Source organism: Salvia hispanica, chromosome 3 (genome assembly GCF_023119035.1).
Source record: "Salvia hispanica cultivar TCC Black 2014 chromosome 3, UniMelb_Shisp_WGS_1.0, whole genome shotgun sequence".
Taxonomy (NCBI): Eukaryota; Viridiplantae; Streptophyta; class Magnoliopsida; order Lamiales; family Lamiaceae; genus Salvia; species Salvia hispanica.
Window position 1 is genome coordinate 32681453 of NC_062967.1, and position 19232 is coordinate 32700684.

The 19232-nt window shown below is 35.6% G+C and overlaps 1 protein-coding gene across 3 annotated transcripts; it reads left to right on the forward strand.

Moving 5' to 3' along the window:
- The first annotated feature begins 927 nt into the window (after positions 1–927).
- Positions 928–18916, forward strand: LOC125212357 (callose synthase 3). 3 transcript variants are annotated; one of them, XM_048112501.1, is made up of 43 exons: positions 928–1074; positions 1565–1814; positions 2492–2592; positions 2932–3056; positions 3176–3269; positions 3445–3555; positions 3632–3748; positions 4051–4143; positions 5000–5091; positions 5330–5456; positions 6147–6284; positions 6368–6444; positions 7058–7151; positions 7691–7810; positions 7903–8020; positions 8432–8766; positions 8854–8906; positions 8985–9045; positions 9511–9592; positions 9729–9778; positions 9908–9994; positions 10508–10645; positions 10747–10841; positions 10961–11045; positions 11468–11628; positions 11704–11827; positions 11955–12055; positions 12140–12269; positions 12365–12516; positions 13270–13379; positions 13455–13580; positions 14118–14186; positions 14308–14494; positions 14575–14728; positions 15062–15181; positions 15253–15368; positions 15459–15542; positions 16018–16130; positions 16203–16432; positions 16725–17522; positions 17638–17688; positions 18223–18408; positions 18515–18916. In XM_048112501.1, exons 2-43 carry the CDS (start codon positions 1622–1624, stop codon positions 18761–18763), a joined length of 5847 nt encoding a protein of 1948 aa, XP_047968458.1. In that variant the 5' UTR covers positions 928–1074; positions 1565–1621; the 3' UTR covers positions 18764–18916. The 3 variants fall into 3 exon arrangements, with proteins under 3 accessions (XP_047968458.1, XP_047968456.1, XP_047968457.1); XM_048112499.1 differs by having other exon boundaries at positions 13270–13580; XM_048112500.1 differs by lacking the exon at positions 928–1074 and adding an exon at positions 1136–1247 and having other exon boundaries at positions 13270–13580.
- Positions 18917–19232: the final 316 nt, after the last annotated feature.

Sequence of the window (19232 nt, forward strand, 5' to 3'; positions counted from 1 at the left end):
TGTGACACACCATTCACAGCTTGGTTGAATTATATGCTCGTTGCTTCACCATGCTATGTCATTGTTGTTTTAAAAGACCAAGTTCTTTTTAATTTTCTTGTACTACAAACTACAAATGTAAATTTTTTCCCAACAATTAGAGATCTTCATCTGAATAATTCCCAAAGTTAAATTGGTTTGATAACAACAATTTAACAATTATAAAACATCTATACATTTTTTCTTGTCTAATGGGCCTTAACAATTTCATTATTCTTCAATGCTTCATCAATTATTTTCACAAAACAATGTTGATTTTATGATGTATCTTTGTTGACTGAGCGACTAGTACTATAGTACACCGGTTTATTTTAGTTTGCTCGCCAAAATTATCTATATCAATTTATAAAAAACTTAATGAATTCAGTCCATTTTTTACTAATAATATTTTATTTCTATCGCTCTTTTACATTTTAAATTTGCACATTCGTTCCTTATTAAATTATTATAATTTGTTGGAATGTCTAAATATAAGTGAATCATTTTAATTCATGAAAAAAAAATCCATCTTTTATTTAAATTTTTTTACTTTTACTTTACAACTTTTATTCTATTTTATCTTCAATTTTGTTTTTTTCTCAAAACTAATTTATGAAACCCCACTTTATAAAATCATGTGCTGAAACTCAATTAACAAGAAACAAAAAAGAATCTTACTTTCTTCAACTTTTTTTTCTCAACTTACCTGATAAAACTATATTTTCTAAATTCAAAGAGAATTATTTATTTTCAAGATCATTTTTGGTGAACGTAATTTGGAAACTAAGAAATAAGAAATGAGTTGAATCCATTTGCCAAATTTGTTCTCTCTCTCTCACACAGTCACACACACACGCACAAGCCCAAAAATTTCAATTCACTTTCTGCAAGCCTGCATATTCCCTCTCTCTCTCTCTTCTTTCCCTTTCTCACTCACTAGTAGCTTAAAAGCACAGCACCACCGCCCCTCACGCTTCCTTTTCCTCTCTCATAGGGTTCTGCATTCCAATCTCTCTCCCTCATTTTGCTTTTCTCAGCCCCTCTGCAACTCCACAAGTAAGAAACCCAAGCCAAAATCAATTCAAAAAAAAAAAACAATTCGAAAAAATAAAATTCTACGTGTTTCTAGAAAATAGGAGTATTATAATTTTACTTTCGTTTTCTGAACTTGCAATCAATGTCGCTGCTTCATATGCATTGTTTATTTGTTGCGTAACACGCAGGGGTTGGTATGTTGTTGTTCCGTAAAAAATAATCAATATTTTTAAAAACTATTTGCGATTCTCTGACATTCTCATTCCTGCATTTTTTTTTTAATTTTTGAATTTTTGTTGTTAGGCGGATATTTAGAGATATAATGCTAATTTAAATTTATGCTCAGAAATAGTCACTGAGTTGGACATGCATTTATTTTCTGGTTTCTGCTTTTTTGAGTGAAACAGGTCTCGTGGTTTTGGTTAGATATTCCGCATTATTATTGATTTTCGTTGAGTTTGAAGATTCTATGGTAAGATGTGTTTTAATTTTGTTTTTTTACTTTTTTCAGGAGTATATGGTTGTTCGGATATTTGCTTGAGGAGGAGGAGGAGGATACAGAGTGAAAATGTCAGCCAGGGGAGGGTCGTCGCAGCAGAATCCACAGCTGCAGCGGCGGATTACGCGCACTCAGACGGTGGGGAATCTCGGGGAGTCTGTGTTTGACAGTGAAGTAGTGCCGTCGTCTCTGGTTGAAATTGCTCCCATTCTTCGAGTTGCCAATGAAGTGGAGCCTAGCAACCCGCGTGTCGCCTACCTCTGTAAGCCTAGCAACGCAATGTTTATATCTGTAATTGTGTAATGTGGTCGTGTTTTCATTATGTTGTATGAGAATAGAGATGCAAAGTGCGGTTTCTGTTATTTACAGTGATTAGGTTAGGACTGGTGCTTTGAGAAATGAGGTTTTGATGTTTGATATATTGTGGCTGCTTGACGTTCTCATGGAGATTTCTTTCTCGATATGTTGGTGATCCGGAGAAGTTGTGAACAAATCCTAGCTGTGTAGTTTTCTGTAGCTACCGAAAAGAAAAAAGCGGGGGATTTCATTAACCATGTGTTGAAGAACATCACTTTCGTCAAAACTTGTTTTTTTATATATATAGTAAACCCTCGTGGAAGTGAATTTTTTTTTTTTTTTTTTCTTTCCAATTGCTAAGTCATTCTCAAAGTACCCACTACTAAGAGATGTTTTTTTTATTAAACATTTGAGCCTCAGAAGGGCAATCTCAATACTTATGATCTCTTTCTCTGCCGGTGTATATACCTATATGTATAATACATCTTTATTATTTATACTTTTCTATCAAGGTTTAATGAGTTAATAAATTTAGTGCAAGTATCTCTGGAGAATTTTATGAAACCCATTCTTGTGTCTATTGCTTATTTACTTGATTTTCCGTTTGTTGCTTTCCCCATAACCAATGGTTGAACAATGCAGGTAGGTTTTATGCTTTTGAAAAGGCTCACAGGTTGGATCCTACTTCAAGCGGACGAGGTGTTCGGCAATTCAAAACTGCTCTTCTACAACGTCTCGAAAGGGTAAGCATGAGACCTTTTCACGATGTATGGCAATGCTTGCTTGTGCATGGAACTTTTTCCAATGAAAACCAGCCCAAGTAACATAGTAAATGAAATACACTTTAAAATAAGTTTCGCCTCTTGTTGGTGTATGTTAATCGTGATGGTTGTCACCTTGCAACTAGTTCATGATTAATGGACAGTTTTGACAAAGCATCTTCAGATTTTTATGAGAGTTTGCTGTACTCTGTTCATTATATTGTTTATGTTGATAAAATATTGATATTTTGATTGTTTTCAATTTTGGTTCACATTTAACATGTCTCTATACTATTGAATTGATGCTGCTTGTACATGCAGGAAAACGATCCAACATTGATAGGACGAGTTAAAAAAAGTGATGCACGTGAAATGCAAAGTTTTTATCAGCATTACTACAAAAAGTATATCCAAGCTTTGCAAAATGCTGCTGACAAAGCTGATCGGTAAGTTTTATTGATCACCGATCCTGTTTCCCTCTTGGAGGATGCATTGCGAATATAAGATTCATCAGTAAATTTGTTAATGATCACTGATCTTTGTTCTTTACTTTGACAATGCACAGTGCACAGCTTACAAAAGCATACCAAACAGCCAATGTTCTCTTTGAGGTTTTGAAAGCAGTAAACCAGACACAATCTGTGGAAGTTGATCGTGAGGTCTATACTGCTATTCATTTTCTTTGATTCCATTTGTTTCCGTTTTTCTCAGATTTTTCCTTTTCTTAACAACCATAGGCAGAATATATATTGGTTTTGAAAAAATGGACAGTAATATATGAATCATGCTCTCCTGTAGCATAAGCAATTAATTGTTTGATTTTCTATTGCACAGATATTGGAGACTCATGATAAAGTTGCAGAGAAGACAGAAATATATGTCCCTTACAATATTCTACCTCTTGATCCTGACAGTGCGAATCAGGCTATCATGAAATATCCAGAGGTCAACTTTGAAATAGGCTAGTTCCCATTAGTTTCCAGTCTGATTTTTAATGATTTTTAACAATTACACTATTCAGATTCAAGCTGCCGTACATGCACTTCGAAATACCAGAGGTCTTCTTTGGCCTAAGGATTACAAAAAGAAAAAGGATGAAGATGTCCTTGACTGGCTTCAAGCAATGTTTGGTTTTCAGGTGATATCTCATTATTGTATTATTCTAGTATATTATATCTAAATAAAGTAAATATGATGGATTTAACAGGAAAATCATTCCATGACTAAATAAAGTCCTACAATGCAATTAGGATACTATAATCATAAAAATATTAAATCCAAGTAAATCATAGTATATAATTATGTTGATATATATTCCACTACAAATGATAAATTTGATTTTTCTCTAGATAGTTATACTTATATTAAATCATGAAAGTTGAGATTGTAACAGCTTGAATACCCAATATATTTACATTACTGTTGACTGTTAATTTGCAGAAAGATAATGTGGCAAATCAAAGGGAGCATTTGATTTTACTACTTGCAAACGTACACATACGGCAGTTTCCAAAGCCTGATCAACAACCGAAGGTTTGGCCTCCCTGTCAGAACTTTGATGCATGATATAGAGTTCTTTCCCTGTGTCTCTTTTATCCTAGATCCCTTGGATAGCCAATATCTTTGACCAGTGATTAGCATATAAAAAAGCTATGTTTTGAAAAAGCTAAAGCATGTAGTACCAAGTAGTTATCAAATGAAACCTTGTAAAACAATAGTACTGATTCTACTGAATTTGGCATTTGGCATTATTGTTTCCTCAATATAATTCATTAGCTAATGCATCTATCCTTTTGAAAAAGTGACAATGTGGCATATCACTTCATTTTACCTTGAGTATTGATGTGAGTTGAGGTTATCACACAGAAAACTAATGGAAGAACTAGAAATTAGCTCTCAAGCTAATAAGTTCTACAATGATAAAATCTAACTCTCAAACTATTTAACTCAAAGCAAAACAGCTTCAAGGCCCATGCATGTCATAGGCCTATTTAATACAGAGAATATGTGAATCATGACTCTAATAAAAAAAATGAAATAAACTATTAAATAATTTACTACAAACCAGTTCCCATGTACACAAGTTATCCACTACGAGCGTGTCAATTGCATAATTGATCACCCAATGATTCATGCATCTACCATAAATGAGTGGAGGGTGTTAAAAGATCTGTTTTTTTTTTTTTTTTTTTTTTTTTCTTTTGCCCCAATCAATTTCTCAAATGTGTCAACTTTCAAGATACTGAAAAATTAGGTTTCACCCTACAAACATTATTTGGTACTTAAGGATAAAGGTGTCGCTTGAGCTTGATTGGTGATGGCAGACATGAGTTAGTCCTATATCATTGTCTTTTGCTCTAGTAGCTCTTACACTAGTTTGTGGTTTTAGTTGGATGAGCGTGCTCTAGATGAAGTGATGAAGAAGCTTTTCAAGAATTACAAGAAATGGTGCAAGTATTTAGATCGCAAAAGTAGCCTGTGGTAAGTTTCTCAGTGAGAACTGTCATTCTGATAAAATATCCTGCCTCACTTTCTCCAATGTTCAATCATATGTTATGTGTTCTCATTTATGCCAGTGGAGCTTATATTGCGTTTCTTTACCAGTGGATGTTTAAAACTAGTATTGGTTTCACTATAGGGAAAATTTTCAATCTACCATGATATATCTCAATCTTATAATTATTTTTTCTCTGAGTAGTCTTGGTTTTATCAATTGCAGGCTACCTACTATACAACAAGAAGTGCAACAGCGCAAATTGTTGTATATGGGACTATATCTTCTTATATGGGGAGAAGCTGCCAATTTGAGATTCATGCCAGAGTGCCTGTGCTACATCTATCATCATGTATGCTTTTGGATATTTACTTCAATTAGTTAATCGATGAATGAGTTGGCCTCAATTTTACCATTCCTTGGGTATCTTTTCATTGTTAGTTGGGGGCATTTCGGAAATTCCATCCTACTTATAAGATGTAGGACCATGCAGTTTTTATATGAACAAGTGAATTTTGATTCTTAAGTAGATGGCTGTGGCACTAAGCATAGACGTGAGTGTAACCTTGCTCACCACAAACTATAAGAAGTCGTGTATTATGATTTGCTCAATTTCTAGGTCCTATTGTGCAGTGTTTCCACAGAAATGATTTTTGCTTACATAAAAAGTGATTTTACCTTTGTGTCTCATGAAATTTTGTTCATATGTTTCTAGATTGAACCTTCCTTGCAAATGGACACGTAACTGAAATGTAATTGACGATTGGCATATCATGCTGATCATGAAATTAAGGAACCTCTTATCATAGTAGTGCATCAGCAATATCATTTACCTTTTTCTGGTTTTATAATAAGATAGAGTGGGCAATTTTTCACTGTTCTCGCCTCTAGTTGTGTGTGTGTGTATATATATATATATTATTTTGTATTCTTATGTTACTTTATCTGAATTTCAGGAGTTTCCTTGTGTTCTCTATGTCTGAGAGAATATATTATTCTCTCACATTCTCCTAGTAATCCTTTTGGAATTTTAACTTTGTAGATGGCTTTTGAACTTTATGGTATGCTTGCTGGTAATGTAAGTCCGATGACGGGCGAGAATGTGAAGCCTGCTTACGGAGGAGAAGACGAGGCCTTCCTAAAAAAAGTTGTCACCCCAATTTATGATGTGATTGCTCGGGTATACACTACTATCTTCCATTCATTCCGCATGCTAATTTGCTTATGCTTTTCTTTTCTTAATTTTATCGTTTCTATGTTCAGGAAGCTTCAAGAAGCAAGAAAGGAAAATCCAAGCACTCTCAGTGGAGAAATTATGATGATTTAAATGAGTACTTTTGGTAATATGATATCTCCTAGTATGATAAAAGGAATGTTACACACTAAGTTTAGGGTACATATCCCTTTAAACATACATCATCAATCTTATCCTGAACCACCAGAAATGTTTTTCAACCATGAACTACCGATTATACATCAATATTGCCCTTGTCCATCTTTTGGCTCCGTAAAGTTGACGTGGTATGCCTTACTGCTACAGAGTAATTAACAATTTTATTAAAAAAACTTGTGACAAAAATGGTGCCTTTGTACCTTATGAAATTGGATTGCCAGAATTGATCTGTTCTGAAGCCAAAACTGGTTATAACTGGACTGTTCAGAAGTTGGACTTGTTAGAACAGATCAGTTCTGGTGATTACACCTTTTTTCAGAAGTAAAAGTAGATCAGTATTGATGTACGCTCTTATAATGCACAAACAATGTCATTTTTTCCATGATAATTTTGATATATTTTGTTAAAAACGCTGTGGCAATCTGGTGAGCCACACCGACCTTTTGGAGTTAAAAAACATTCTGATAATTCAGGATATAAGTGGTGGTCCAAAAATAGTTGGGATTTCACTACCCTTAGTTTTTACCACTCATGTACTAACTGTTTTCCGAAAAATATAGGTCTGTAGATTGCTTTCGGTTGGGTTGGCCCATGCGTGCTGATGCTGATTTTTTCTGCAAGCCAGTGGATCAGTTCCAGAGTGATTCAAATGGAGTAAGCATGAAATAAATACATTTATCCTTAACATGTTCCTGGCATGATCAATATGGAACAACTTGGTTTTAAGAATCTAAGGTGAAGAATATACTTTTATTTGGCTTCATCCAATCAAAGAAAGTCTTATGAAATTGTGATTTGAAAATTCCACGTCTTTATAGGAACTCACAGCATTCTAAAATTTATAACTGGGTTAGTTGGGTTTTAACTATTATTTATTATTATTATAAATTGGACTAGCGCGCGTAACTGTTATTATTTGCACTAGCTCCAGGCATGCACCGCATTCTAAATTCACAATTTTTGCTCTTTGAACTTCATCTATTTGCTATGTAGCAAGATACACAAAATGCTGTAACAAGTCTTTTGAGCTTCACATCACCCTTTTCTTTAAATTAGTAGTTATTTCTGGAGTCCGACTGTGTTATTATATGACCAATTGAGTAACTTACCTATTTGATTATTTCATAGAAAATCTTCAAAGTTCAATGAGATTGTCCTTTAACATATCTGAATGCGATTTTCTATAAATTCAGGAAACAAAACCTACTAGAGATAGGTGGGTGGGGAAAGTAAATTTTGTTGAGGCTCGTTCATATTGGCATATCTTTAGAAGCTTTGACAGAATGTGGAGTTTCTTCATCCTGAGCTTACAGGTGTGTTCTTTGCGGTCTTCTTAGACTTTTTTTGTTTTGATTATTCATACCATATTTTAGTATTGACATTCAAATCCGCTGTCCTTGATTAGGCTATGATCATTATTGCTTGGAATGGCTCAGGACAACCTAGTGCAATTTTTGAAGATGATGTTTTCAAGAAAGTACTGAGCATCTTTATAACTGCTGCAATATTGAAACTTGGACAAGGTAAATTGACTTATTTGTATTTGAAGTTCTTTCCATAGTATCTGTTTGTAACTCTTAAAATATTCATGATGCTTGGGTGATTTTCCTGAAAGCTGATTATGTGTCAATATTATATTTTAATGCTTCTCTGTAATAGATATCAGTGGACAGATATATCATCTTTTTTTTGTAATTTTCCTGGTCCTTTTATTTGACTCTTGGGTGTCTAGTAAACGATTACCCTGGAAATTTTAGTTTACGCACATATGCATGACAGTGTACCATTGGTAATATTCAAGGATGAAAACTACTATTAGGAATATATACTGTTGTGACCAAGATACACTCTTCATCTATTATTATGTTATTGGTTTGTGAATAAAACTTCCATTTGCCTCTTCATCGTGATATCTAACTGCATAACTGCTGCAGCTATCCTTGATGTAATTCTGAGTTGGAAAGCTAGACAGAGCATGTCCTTCCATGTCAAGTTAAGATACATTCTAAAGGTTGTGTCTGCTGCTGCTTGGGTGGTTATCCTGCCTGTTACCTATGCTTATTCATGGAAGAATGCTCCTGGGTTTGCTCAAACAATCAGAAGTTGGATTGGAAGTAGCTCAAGTGCTCATTCATTGTTCATCTTGGCTGTTGTTATCTACTTATCACCAAATTTGCTTGCTGCCTTTCTGTTCCTTTTCCCCTTCGTTCGTCGGTTCCTTGAGAGGTCCAATTATAGGATTGTGATGCTAATGATGTGGTGGTCCCAGGTGTGCTTTGAAATACATTATATTCTCATGGTATTGTTCATTAAAAAAGTTCAGGTAGCAACTTTTGTTTATGTTTATGTGCTGCAGCCTCGGCTCTATGTTGGCAGGGGAATGCATGAAAGTGCCTTTTCTCTCTTCAAGTAAGCATCAAGGATGAGATCTTTTTGTATTCTATAGCGTGAGCTCATGTAATAAATTATATACTTTTCCATTCTCAGGTATACATTATTCTGGGTGCTCCTTACCATTACAAAGTTAGCTTTCAGTTTCTATATCGAGGTGCCAACATTTGCCATCTCTTAGTCTTCATACTAATTTTTGAAGTATGTGTGATTCTCATCGAAACTGTTACTGCTCCCTGTGGGGTCAGCTTTATTGTATGTTGATATACATATTTCAGTCTTCTTATGCTCTATTAGAGTGTACGCCTTTGTGATTAGGTTTAAGCATGTATTACTGAGAAAAAGATGGGATATTCACCTTTAGGACATTGAAAACGTATTGTCTTATTCATTTTAGCTCAGTTAACAGCAACTGTTATCTTGTACCTAAGGATGGCAACTCATCAAGGCTTGAGGGTCTAAGTTTTCCAGAAGTTCCTTTGTACCTGTATTGATGATTTTATTACTTAGCATGGGTGCCCACCCCCCGATAGATTTTGATCCCTTTTGCCTCTTCAACAAAATTTGTCTAGCCCCGGTTACAATATGTTCTGATTAAGCTGCCTGAACCTTTCTGATGCAGATAAAGCCTTTAGTTGGTCCAACAAGAACTATCATGAGTGCTCATGTGTCAGCTTACCAGTGGCATGAGTTTTTTCCTCAAGGTAGTCAATGTGGCTGTTATCTGGAAATGAACTGCTAAAAGCACACATAGACAAATGCCACTTTTTATTTTGTGTGTATATTTTCAGTCACCTGACTTTTTTTCTTTTTTTTCTCTTAACCTTGTTGTATTTGCAGCTAAGATGAATATTGGTGTCGTGATTGCAATCTGGGCTCCAGTTATCCTTGTATGGATGAGGCATTATACTTTAAGTTTCCACTTTGATGCTTATCTTCATTTTTTTGGGGGGGGAGGGTGTTGGAACTGTGAATTATCTACTCTTTCTGATATAATTTGAGGAATTTGTTCTTTTTAGGTATATTTCATGGACGCACAGATCTGGTATGCTATATTCTCCACACTGTTTGGGGGCATATATGGTGCATTCCGTCGTCTTGGAGAGGTCAGCTGAAATCTTTTTCTAATTTTCTGATACAGATGCTGATAACTAAAAGTTATATTTTCCAATTGTTTTGAGCAGTATTCACTATTCAGCTAGTTAAAAAATTATTTTATTATGTGAAAAAATTCAAGAATTCTGAATCTGGATATCTATAAGGGAAAATATGCATAGATGATCCCACCCCTTGGTAGAAAGACTTCTCTCAAAGGAAATTGATATAGCCTTGATTAAACACTTTTCTAGACCTTTTTGTTTATATTTCTGTACATATGCGCTCAATAAGCTGAAAGATAAGCACATGTCATTATGTTAGTGCTGCAAATATTGAGCTGTGTTTAGTAGTTGGTTTACTCAATAATGAATATTTTCACTAGATTTTGGTTCTGCCTGATAAGACGCTGAGAAAATGATGCAATTCCCCCAATAAACGTTTGTTCAACATGAATTTATAAGTTTGAATATATAACTGATGGTTCTCTTTTGGGTTTAATCCGTCCTCTCTTTTTTAATCAGATTCGGACGTTGGGAATGCTTAGATCACGGTTCCAATCGTTGCCAGGTGCTTTTAATGCATGCTTAATTCCTGAGGATAAAAGTGAGATTGTGAAAAAGAAGGGACTGAAGGCTACATTTTCCCGCAAATTTGAAGTGGTATTGTATTTCTTTAGTGGCTAAATGTGGATTTTAATCCCCCTTGTCATTCTACTTTATTGATATTGATTTGGACTACCATATGAATGTCACTATACCAGATCCCATCCAGTAAAGAAAAAGAAGCTGCAAGGTTTGCTCAGTTGTGGAACAAAATAATAACAAGTTTCAGAGAGGAAGATCTTATAAGTGATAGGTGCCATCTTCTCTCTGATTGTTGCTAAACAAGACATTGGTTTATATACTTCTTTATTTATCATGCCATTCTGCACATAGCTTTTTTTTGAATGATCTATCAACTTGCTTCCATTTCAGGGAAATGGATCTGCTGCTTGTACCATATTGGGCTGATCGTGATTTGGAGCTGATACAGTGGCCCCCATTTTTGCTTGCCAGCAAGGTTGTCTTGCACTATTTCAACTTGGCTTTTACCATCTGATGAGGAGACCTTAATTTATACAGTATCTTTTTATTAGTCATCTTCTAGAAATCATCCTCTTCTATCTTCTTCTTATTTGGAAAAAGAGTAGTTTACAGAAAATATATAAAATATAACATGAAATCCCAATTTTTGTTTCTGTTTGACATTTATGTCATCAAATTAGGAGAAATATTGGTCTTTACTAGCTACATTAAGGAACATACTAAAATACTTAAGCTTACAGTTAAATCACCTTTTGTTTATTACTTTATTAACATTACATTATTGAGTCTGAATCTGAAGTTTGAGTATAATCATTTGGTGTGGATATCAAAGCAATATAAATGATTGGTGGTTGTATTATTACAACTTTTATCTGACTGATAATGTTCATGATACAGATTCCTATAGCAGTGGATATGGCCAAAGATAGTAATGGAAAAGATAGTGAACTGAAAAAACGGATAAAGTCTGATGATTACATGTATTCTGCTGTCTGTGAGTGCTATGCTTCTTTCCGAAACATCATTAAAACCTTAGTTCGTGGAAATCGAGAAAAAGAGTAAGTTTTCAGCAACTTACATCCTGACACTGCCATAATTAATTTAGTTTCTTGATATTTTTAATGTTTTTCCAGGGTCATTGAGTACATCTTTTCTGAAGTTGACAAGCATATATCAGAGGATGATCTATTAACAGATTACAGGCTGAGTGCTCTTCCCAGTCTTTATGATCTCTTTGTTAGGCTTGTAAAATACTTGGTTGGTACCTTTTTAATTGCAGTGTTCTTTTCTTTATTTTTTTAATTTATGTCTTTAGAATTGTAGACTGTTGTTGCTGTTGGTTCTGCAAATTTGTAACCTAGATTGGATTTGGTCGCTTTCACAGCTAGACAATAAGCAGGAGGATAGGGATCAAGTAGTCATTCTTTTCCAGGATATGCTTGAAGTAGTTACCCGTGATATAATGATGGAAGATCACATATCCAAGTAACTATCTTCTGGTGCCAATTGGTCTCCATGTCATCTTTTGAGTTCTCCATGGAGTCTTCTTATTTTGGGTGTTTTTTGTAGCTTGTTAGATTCAATTCACGGTGGATCAGGACATGAAGGAATGGTTCCTCTTGACCAACAATATCAATTATTTGCCTCCACCGGAGCCATCAAGTTTCCAACTCCCGACTCAGAAGCTTGGAAAGAGAAGGTACTATTAATAGAAATCAAATGTCATTATCAATACAGCTAGATCTTTCTGTACATCTATACTTGTTCGACAGCTCAGATATTTCATTGGCACAGATCAAAAGATTATTTTTGTTGCTGACGGTAAAGGAATCAGCTATGGATGTACCATCGAACCTGGAAGCTAGAAGACGCATTTCCTTCTTCTCCAACTCTTTGTTTATGGACATGCCTTCAGCTCCTAAAATCCGCAATATGCTTTCTTTCTCGTGAGTCCTGTGCCTGGTCGATTTTTATACAATTTATATTTGTGGCACAAATTGCCCTTGCAGGTTCCATACATGCTCTATATCTGAAATTTATAAGCTTCACTGGCCTCAGATCATTTTCACCTTCTAACCATCATCATAACCATTATGGCACTTTGGAAATTGGTAATAAGTAAATTGAAAATGTGAATTATTTTTATATTCACAGATCAATTTTTTTGCACCTGATGTTGCTTTAAGGTGCTCAGCATGGGGATACACAATAAGGGTAAACCAATTATGGGTAGACTTGACACTATGAAACCTACAAAAATAAGTCATCTGAAACAAAAAACAGTCTGTTATGAATTGAGTTACTTCTGTTTCAAACTGTAATGTTCCGTACTGGTGTGTGGCACTAGGTATACGGTATACCAATTTTTAGTAAAGTTTAGTTTACGCAAAATTCCCAAGTGTGATATGAGGGAAATCTATAAACTAGGTATTCAAAGAGTACTCTCTTCTCGAACTTGGGAATTATATAGTACTGTATCAGAATAGATATTCAATTATGCATCTAAGAAATCTATTTCTGTCTCTTGTGTTTTTCTCTCTGATTTGAGTCATCACTGTTATCATGACTAAACAAGTCTTTGATCATTGTTAGCTTCACAAAAGGTGTGCCTTTGATGGTCCTAGGTCCTAATCCCTTGTATCTAAGTTATCATGTTTTGCCTTTATGTTTGTGATTTAACGTAGTTATTTTCTATTTAGGGTTTTGACTCCTTATTACACAGAGGAAGTTCTCTTCTCTTTGCCTGAGCTAGAAGTGCCAAATGAAGATGGTGTTTCCATTCTCTTTTACCTGCAGAAAATTTACCCAGGTTTGTGCTTTAGGTGTGCTTCCTTGTACGGCATATTTTCTCATTCTCTACTAACCTTGCTACTAAATCATGCAGATGAATGGGACAATTTTCTGGAGCGTGTGAAGTGTCTCAGTGAGGAAGAACTTAGAGGATCTGATGAATTAGAAGAACAACTACGCCTTTGGGCATCTTATAGGGGTCAAACGTTAACAAGAACTGGTATGATCAAGTAGAATTCTACGAAGTCTGTGGTTCGTAGTCTCTCATTTTTGTTTTCATATTATTTCCATCTCCACTTTTGGGGGTTGCAGGTAAGTGGTTCTTCGGTGCCTGAATTGCAGCATACCAATGACTGGATTCTCTGACCTTGTGTCATGTCAACTCCACCTTGGATAAAAGAATCCATCCTGAGTAGAATCTGTTACGGTGCTTAATTATCTGGTCTTAAATGGACCTGCTAATAAGTGGAATACTATACTATCCCAAGCAACCCATGGATCTTTCACCAATCAAGTTAAACTGTTGAATAGCTTAAGTAATACACACTTGAGTACATGTCATAGCTATGATTGGGTGGTTTTAGGGAATTATTAACTAGTTGATCACAGCTTGATTTTATATGCAAAACTGGTTTGCGCATATGATTTCTTTAGCTGGTAGTTTGCTTGAAATGCCTTTGAGCAGGTTATTCTTCCCATCCTTTTTTCAAGATCAAGTTGACTTTTTGTGCTGACACCTTGCCCTAATTTGTGACAGTAAGAGGAATGATGTACTACCGCAAAGCACTTGAGCTTCAAGCCTTCCTTGATATGGCCAAGGATGATGGTACTTTATCTTGTGCACCTGATTCTTTGAATGAGGACAATGCCTAATTTTAACATTTCAAGCCATTTGATATTTGATTACCAATTTTAGCGGACACAATAATTTTGTGCAATTTCAACAGATTTAATGGAAGGATACAAGGCTGTTGAGTTGAATGAGGATCAATTAAAAGGAGAGAGGTCACTTTGGACTCAGTGTCAAGCAGTTTCAGATATGAAGTTCACTTATGTTGTATCTTGTCAGCTGTATGGTATTCAGAAACGATCTGGCGATCCTCGAGCACAGGATATATTGAGACTTATGACGACGTAAGAATTATAGACCTGTAGTTGTTGTTGTTAGCGGTTTCCTTAGAGCAATTCTCACCTACATAGATTGCATTGAACAGATACCCATCTCTTCGAGTAGCATATATAGATGAAGTTGAAGAGCCAAGTAAAGACAGGTCCAAGAAGGTGAATGATAAGGTGTATTACTCCACCCTTGTGAAGGCTGCTCTGCCAAAGTCAAACTCTTCAGAGCCAGGCCAGAACCTGGACCAGGTAAAACAAATGTATTCAGTATGTTAGTAGAGATATAAAGGTGGTTTAGTTTGGTGGAATATATGTTGTTGAATCATATTATTGAAGCTACTTATGAAGGGGGTCCTCTTCTCCTCAGCAGGCTGTCTCCTCAGCAGGCTGTCTGCGATTCTATATAATTTGCAGCAAGTGATTTGCTTGTCAAAGTTCACACAAGTAGTTGGCCAAATACTAGTCATTCATCAAAAACAGACATCAATTTCCTTAACCTTCTTGGCTGTTGCTGATTCAGATTTGCATGTGCAATGATTGTAATTCGTGTATGCTGTATAACATATAGGAAGTCCTGTGCAGGTAATCTATCGTATAAAGCTTCCAGGACCTGCCATCATGGGGGAAGGAAAACCTGAAAATCAGAATCATGCCATCATTTTTACACGTGGAGAAGGGTTACAGGCAATTGATATGAATCAGGTAAAGTATTCTCATGCTTATTTGGATTTGAGATTCATTCTTTATGTCCTGAAAATAAATATCCCATTTAGGATAACTATATGGAAGAAGCTCTGAAAATGAGAAACCTGCTTCAAGAATTTCTTAAGCGACATGATGTGAGGCATCCATCAATTCTTGGTTTGAGGGAACATATCTTTACTGGAAGGTCAGCATTCGTCATAGTTAGCATTTTCTTAAGGAAAAAGTATAGATACTCTTGTTTGATGACTGAATTTTCTCTTGCCATGTGATGCAGTGTTTCCTCCCTTGCTTGGTTTATGTCAAATCAAGAGACAAGTTTTGTTACCATCGGTCAGAGATTGTTGGCCAATCCTTTAAAGTAAGTTCTACTGTTTCTTCATCCTCCCCGCACGCTCAGTATTCATGCATATAACATTGCTTTTGGAGTAAATATGGCACTTAGTGCTGGTCATGACGTTACACTTGTTTTTCCTTGGATAATATTTCCACAATTATGGATGTAGGTTTCATAATTAAAGTATGTTCTACTGTTTCTTCATCATCCCCGCTCATTCATTTTTTTTTTATCTTCAACAGTTCACTTAAAAGATTTTCAGTGATGACTCGTAGCATATCTAGCCTTTGCTACTGGTTATATTTGCAAGTAATCGTACCAGTAAACTTGTTCCAATATTGTCCATTGGCCATCCTTTGCCTATAATCTGATATACCTTTTGCTTATTTTATGATTTTTCCTGTGTATATTTTTCTTATGCCACCTTCTGGATTTGACTCCTTTTCTTATCTGTCATCAATCAAAGTTGATATAATATAAATCTTGTGTCTTTTTGAAGGGTTCGTTTTCATTATGGTCATCCAGATGTTTTTGATCGACTATTTCACCTCACAAGAGGTGGAGTGAGCAAAGCCTCCAAGGTCATCAACCTGAGTGAGGACATATTTGCTGGTATGGCCAAAATGATAGTGCTACTCTTGAACTTTCTTTGGTAGGATGGTAAATGATTTACTTCTTGTGCAGGTTTCAATTCTACCCTTCGTGAAGGAAATGTGACCCATCATGAATACATACAAGTGGGTAAAGGAAGGGATGTAGGACTTAACCAAATATCTCTGTTTGAGGCGAAGATTGCAAATGGAAATGGTGAACAAACATTAAGTCGTGATTTATATAGGCTTGGCCATCGTTTTGACTTCTTCCGAATGTTGTCATGCTATTTCACCACAATCGGTTTCTACTTCAGTACCTTGGTATGTGAAATAAGCTTTAGATCTTACAGTTATTTTGAGTACTACTCCCTCCGTCCCATTGAAGATGACTCACTTTCCTTTTTAGTTTGTCCCAACTAAGATGACCCATTACTTAAAATGGAAACACTTTTATCTCTACTTTATTCTCTCTCTCTTACTTTACTCTCTCCTCTCAACACACAAAATAAAGTTGCATAAAATCCCGTGCCGCCCAAGAAAGGGGTCATCTTCCTTGGGACGGAGGGAGTACTTTTTTATAGAATCTGTTGACCATCCTGTGTTCTTCTGGCAGATTACGGTGCTCACTGTGTACATCTTCCTGTATGGTCGCCTTTATCTTGTTCTTAGTGGCCTTGAGAAAGGGCTCAGTAGTCTACCAGGAATTCGACAAAATAAGCCTCTTGAAATCGCACTTGCCTCTCAGTCATTTGTTCAAATCGGTTTTCTGATGGCTCTACCTATGATGATGGAAATTGGACTGGAGAAAGGGTTTCGAACTGCATTAAGCGAATTTATACTGATGCAATTGCAGCTTGCACCTGTGTTTTTCACATTTTCACTGGGAACAAAGACACATTATTATGGGAGGACATTACTTCATGGAGGTGCAAAATATAGGCCAACTGGTCGTGGGTTTGTGGTGTTCCATGCGAAATTTGCTGATAACTATCGGCTATACTCTCGTAGCCACTTTGTTAAGGGACTTGAGTTAATGATATTGCTCCTTGTTTATCAAATCTTTGGGCAATCCTATAGGGGCACTGTTGCATATATATTGATTACTGTATCAATGTGGTTTATGGTTGGCACCTGGCTATTTGCTCCCTTCCTTTTCAACCCTTCTGGTTTTGAGTGGCAAAAGATTGTTGATGATTGGACTGATTGGAACAAGTGGACTAGTAACCAAGGAGGTATCGGTGTTCCACCTGAAAAAAGTTGGGAATCATGGTGGGAGGAAGAACAGGACCATCTTCGTCATTCAGGGAAACTGGGCATCATTGCTGAGATCATATTGGCCTCAAGATTTTTCATTTATCAATATGGGCTTGTTTATCACTTGCACATCACCAGGCATACTAAAAGTATTCTGGTATGTTTTTTACATGAAAGTCTTCTATGCTTTGCTAGTTTTTGTTTATTCCATTATAGTAAATTCTTCTGGAGTTCTACTACTTCTTTGATTCACAGCGGTGCGTGTATTACAGGTATATGGCATATCATGGCTAGTGATCTTTCTGATCCTTTTTGTCATGAAGGTGAGGTTACTTTCTCCCTATTTCTGAATCCTTCGCAGTGATTTTTCTTTTTCGTCACTCTTTAACTTTAATGAAGAGATAGGGTTTGCATATTTAAGGATGCACAATACGAGGATTGATTTCAATTAATATCCTAGAAAGTGTAGTTTGTGGTTTGGTGCCATTTTATTGGTGAAATTTAATACTCCTAGGTGACAGAAAAATTGATTAATTTCTGTTCAGATTTCTCAGTTGTATTCAAGTGATGCATTGTATTCTAGTTTTTGTTTATGTTATGAGAAATATTACTTGCTTGAAAATGTTATCAACCACCTGGATATAGAAATCAAATTGAAGAAGCAAATTAAAAATGTTGAAGTTGTTTTAATTGAGATTTAAATATCACTTTTTTGTCTAGTATTATTTTCTAATTTAAAGAGAATAAATAACTTTTTCACACTTACCTCCATGATTACTTGAAACCTGGGCTTATTGGGTGGAGGAGAAGTTGCACTTTTTTTTTTTTTTAATATTTCTCTTGCTTATACTTTTCAGACAGTTTCGGTTGGGAGGAGAAAGTTCAGTGCAAATTTCCAACTTGCTTTTCGGCTTATCAAAGGTTTAATTTTCGTAACGTTCATCTCTATCCTGGTTATATTGATCGTCATCCCTCACATGACACCAAGAGACATTGTAGTCTGCATACTTGCCTTCCTGCCTACTGGTTGGGGTTTACTTCTGGTTAGTTATCAACTTACTTCTATTTTAATAGTTTTGTTGCAAAGAACTCTCTTTATTAATTCAAATGTGTTGGTTCATAATCTAAACATGTCAACTCACTCAATAGATTGCACAAGCATGCAAGCCGGTTGTTCAGAGAGCCGGATTTTGGGGTTCGGTCCGAACACTTGCACGTGGTTATGAGATCTTGATGGGACTGCTACTGTTTACACCAGTAGCATTTCTCGCATGGTTCCCATTCGTGTCTGAGTTTCAAACTCGGATGTTGTTCAACCAAGCGTTCAGTAGAGGTCTTCAAATTTCTCGTATTCTTGGCGGGCATCGAAAAGACAGATCCTCACGGAACAAGGAATAGTTGTAGCATCACATCAGCAGGGACGGATGTCTTACTATTTAACTGTTTTTGTCAGCATCATTGTTGTTGTTGTTGTAACGTTGCTAACCTCGTAGGATGTCTTAGTGATTAAATTACTTAAATTTGCAGCAATGCAGAACCATTTCTAAATTACTTAAATTTGCACCATCATGGTTTGATGAATTTTTTAAACCAAGTAAAACAAAATCGTAAAATATGGTTTGATTTGTGAAACTAAATTGTAAAACGCATTAAAATCAAATTAAGTTGTATTAATACGTTTTGGTGCAGGTGATATTATTGTTTTTGAACTGTGATTGAAGATTTTGACTAGTTTAATGAAACTTTATTGTGCTATTGTTCATGTTTTGTTCTTACACTCGGGTGTGTATTGTCAACATGAATCAGTCTGAGTTAATTACTACTCCCTTCGTCCCACATTGTCTCACATTAGATGACACAGTTTCCT

Bases quoted from the DNA above. Each gene is read 5' to 3' on its own strand.
- LOC125212357 (XM_048112499.1), top strand. From the start codon at position 1,622: ATGTCAGCCAGGGGAGGGTCGTCGCAGCAGAATCCACAGCTGCAGCGG. The intron at 3,556-3,631 runs GTCAACTTTGAA...TACACTATTCAG, and splicing joins CTATCATGAAATATCCAGAG to ATTCAAGCTGCCGTACATGC. The intron at 16,131-16,202 runs GTATGGCCAAAA...CTTCTTGTGCAG, and splicing joins GAGTGAGGACATATTTGCTG to GTTTCAATTCTACCCTTCGT.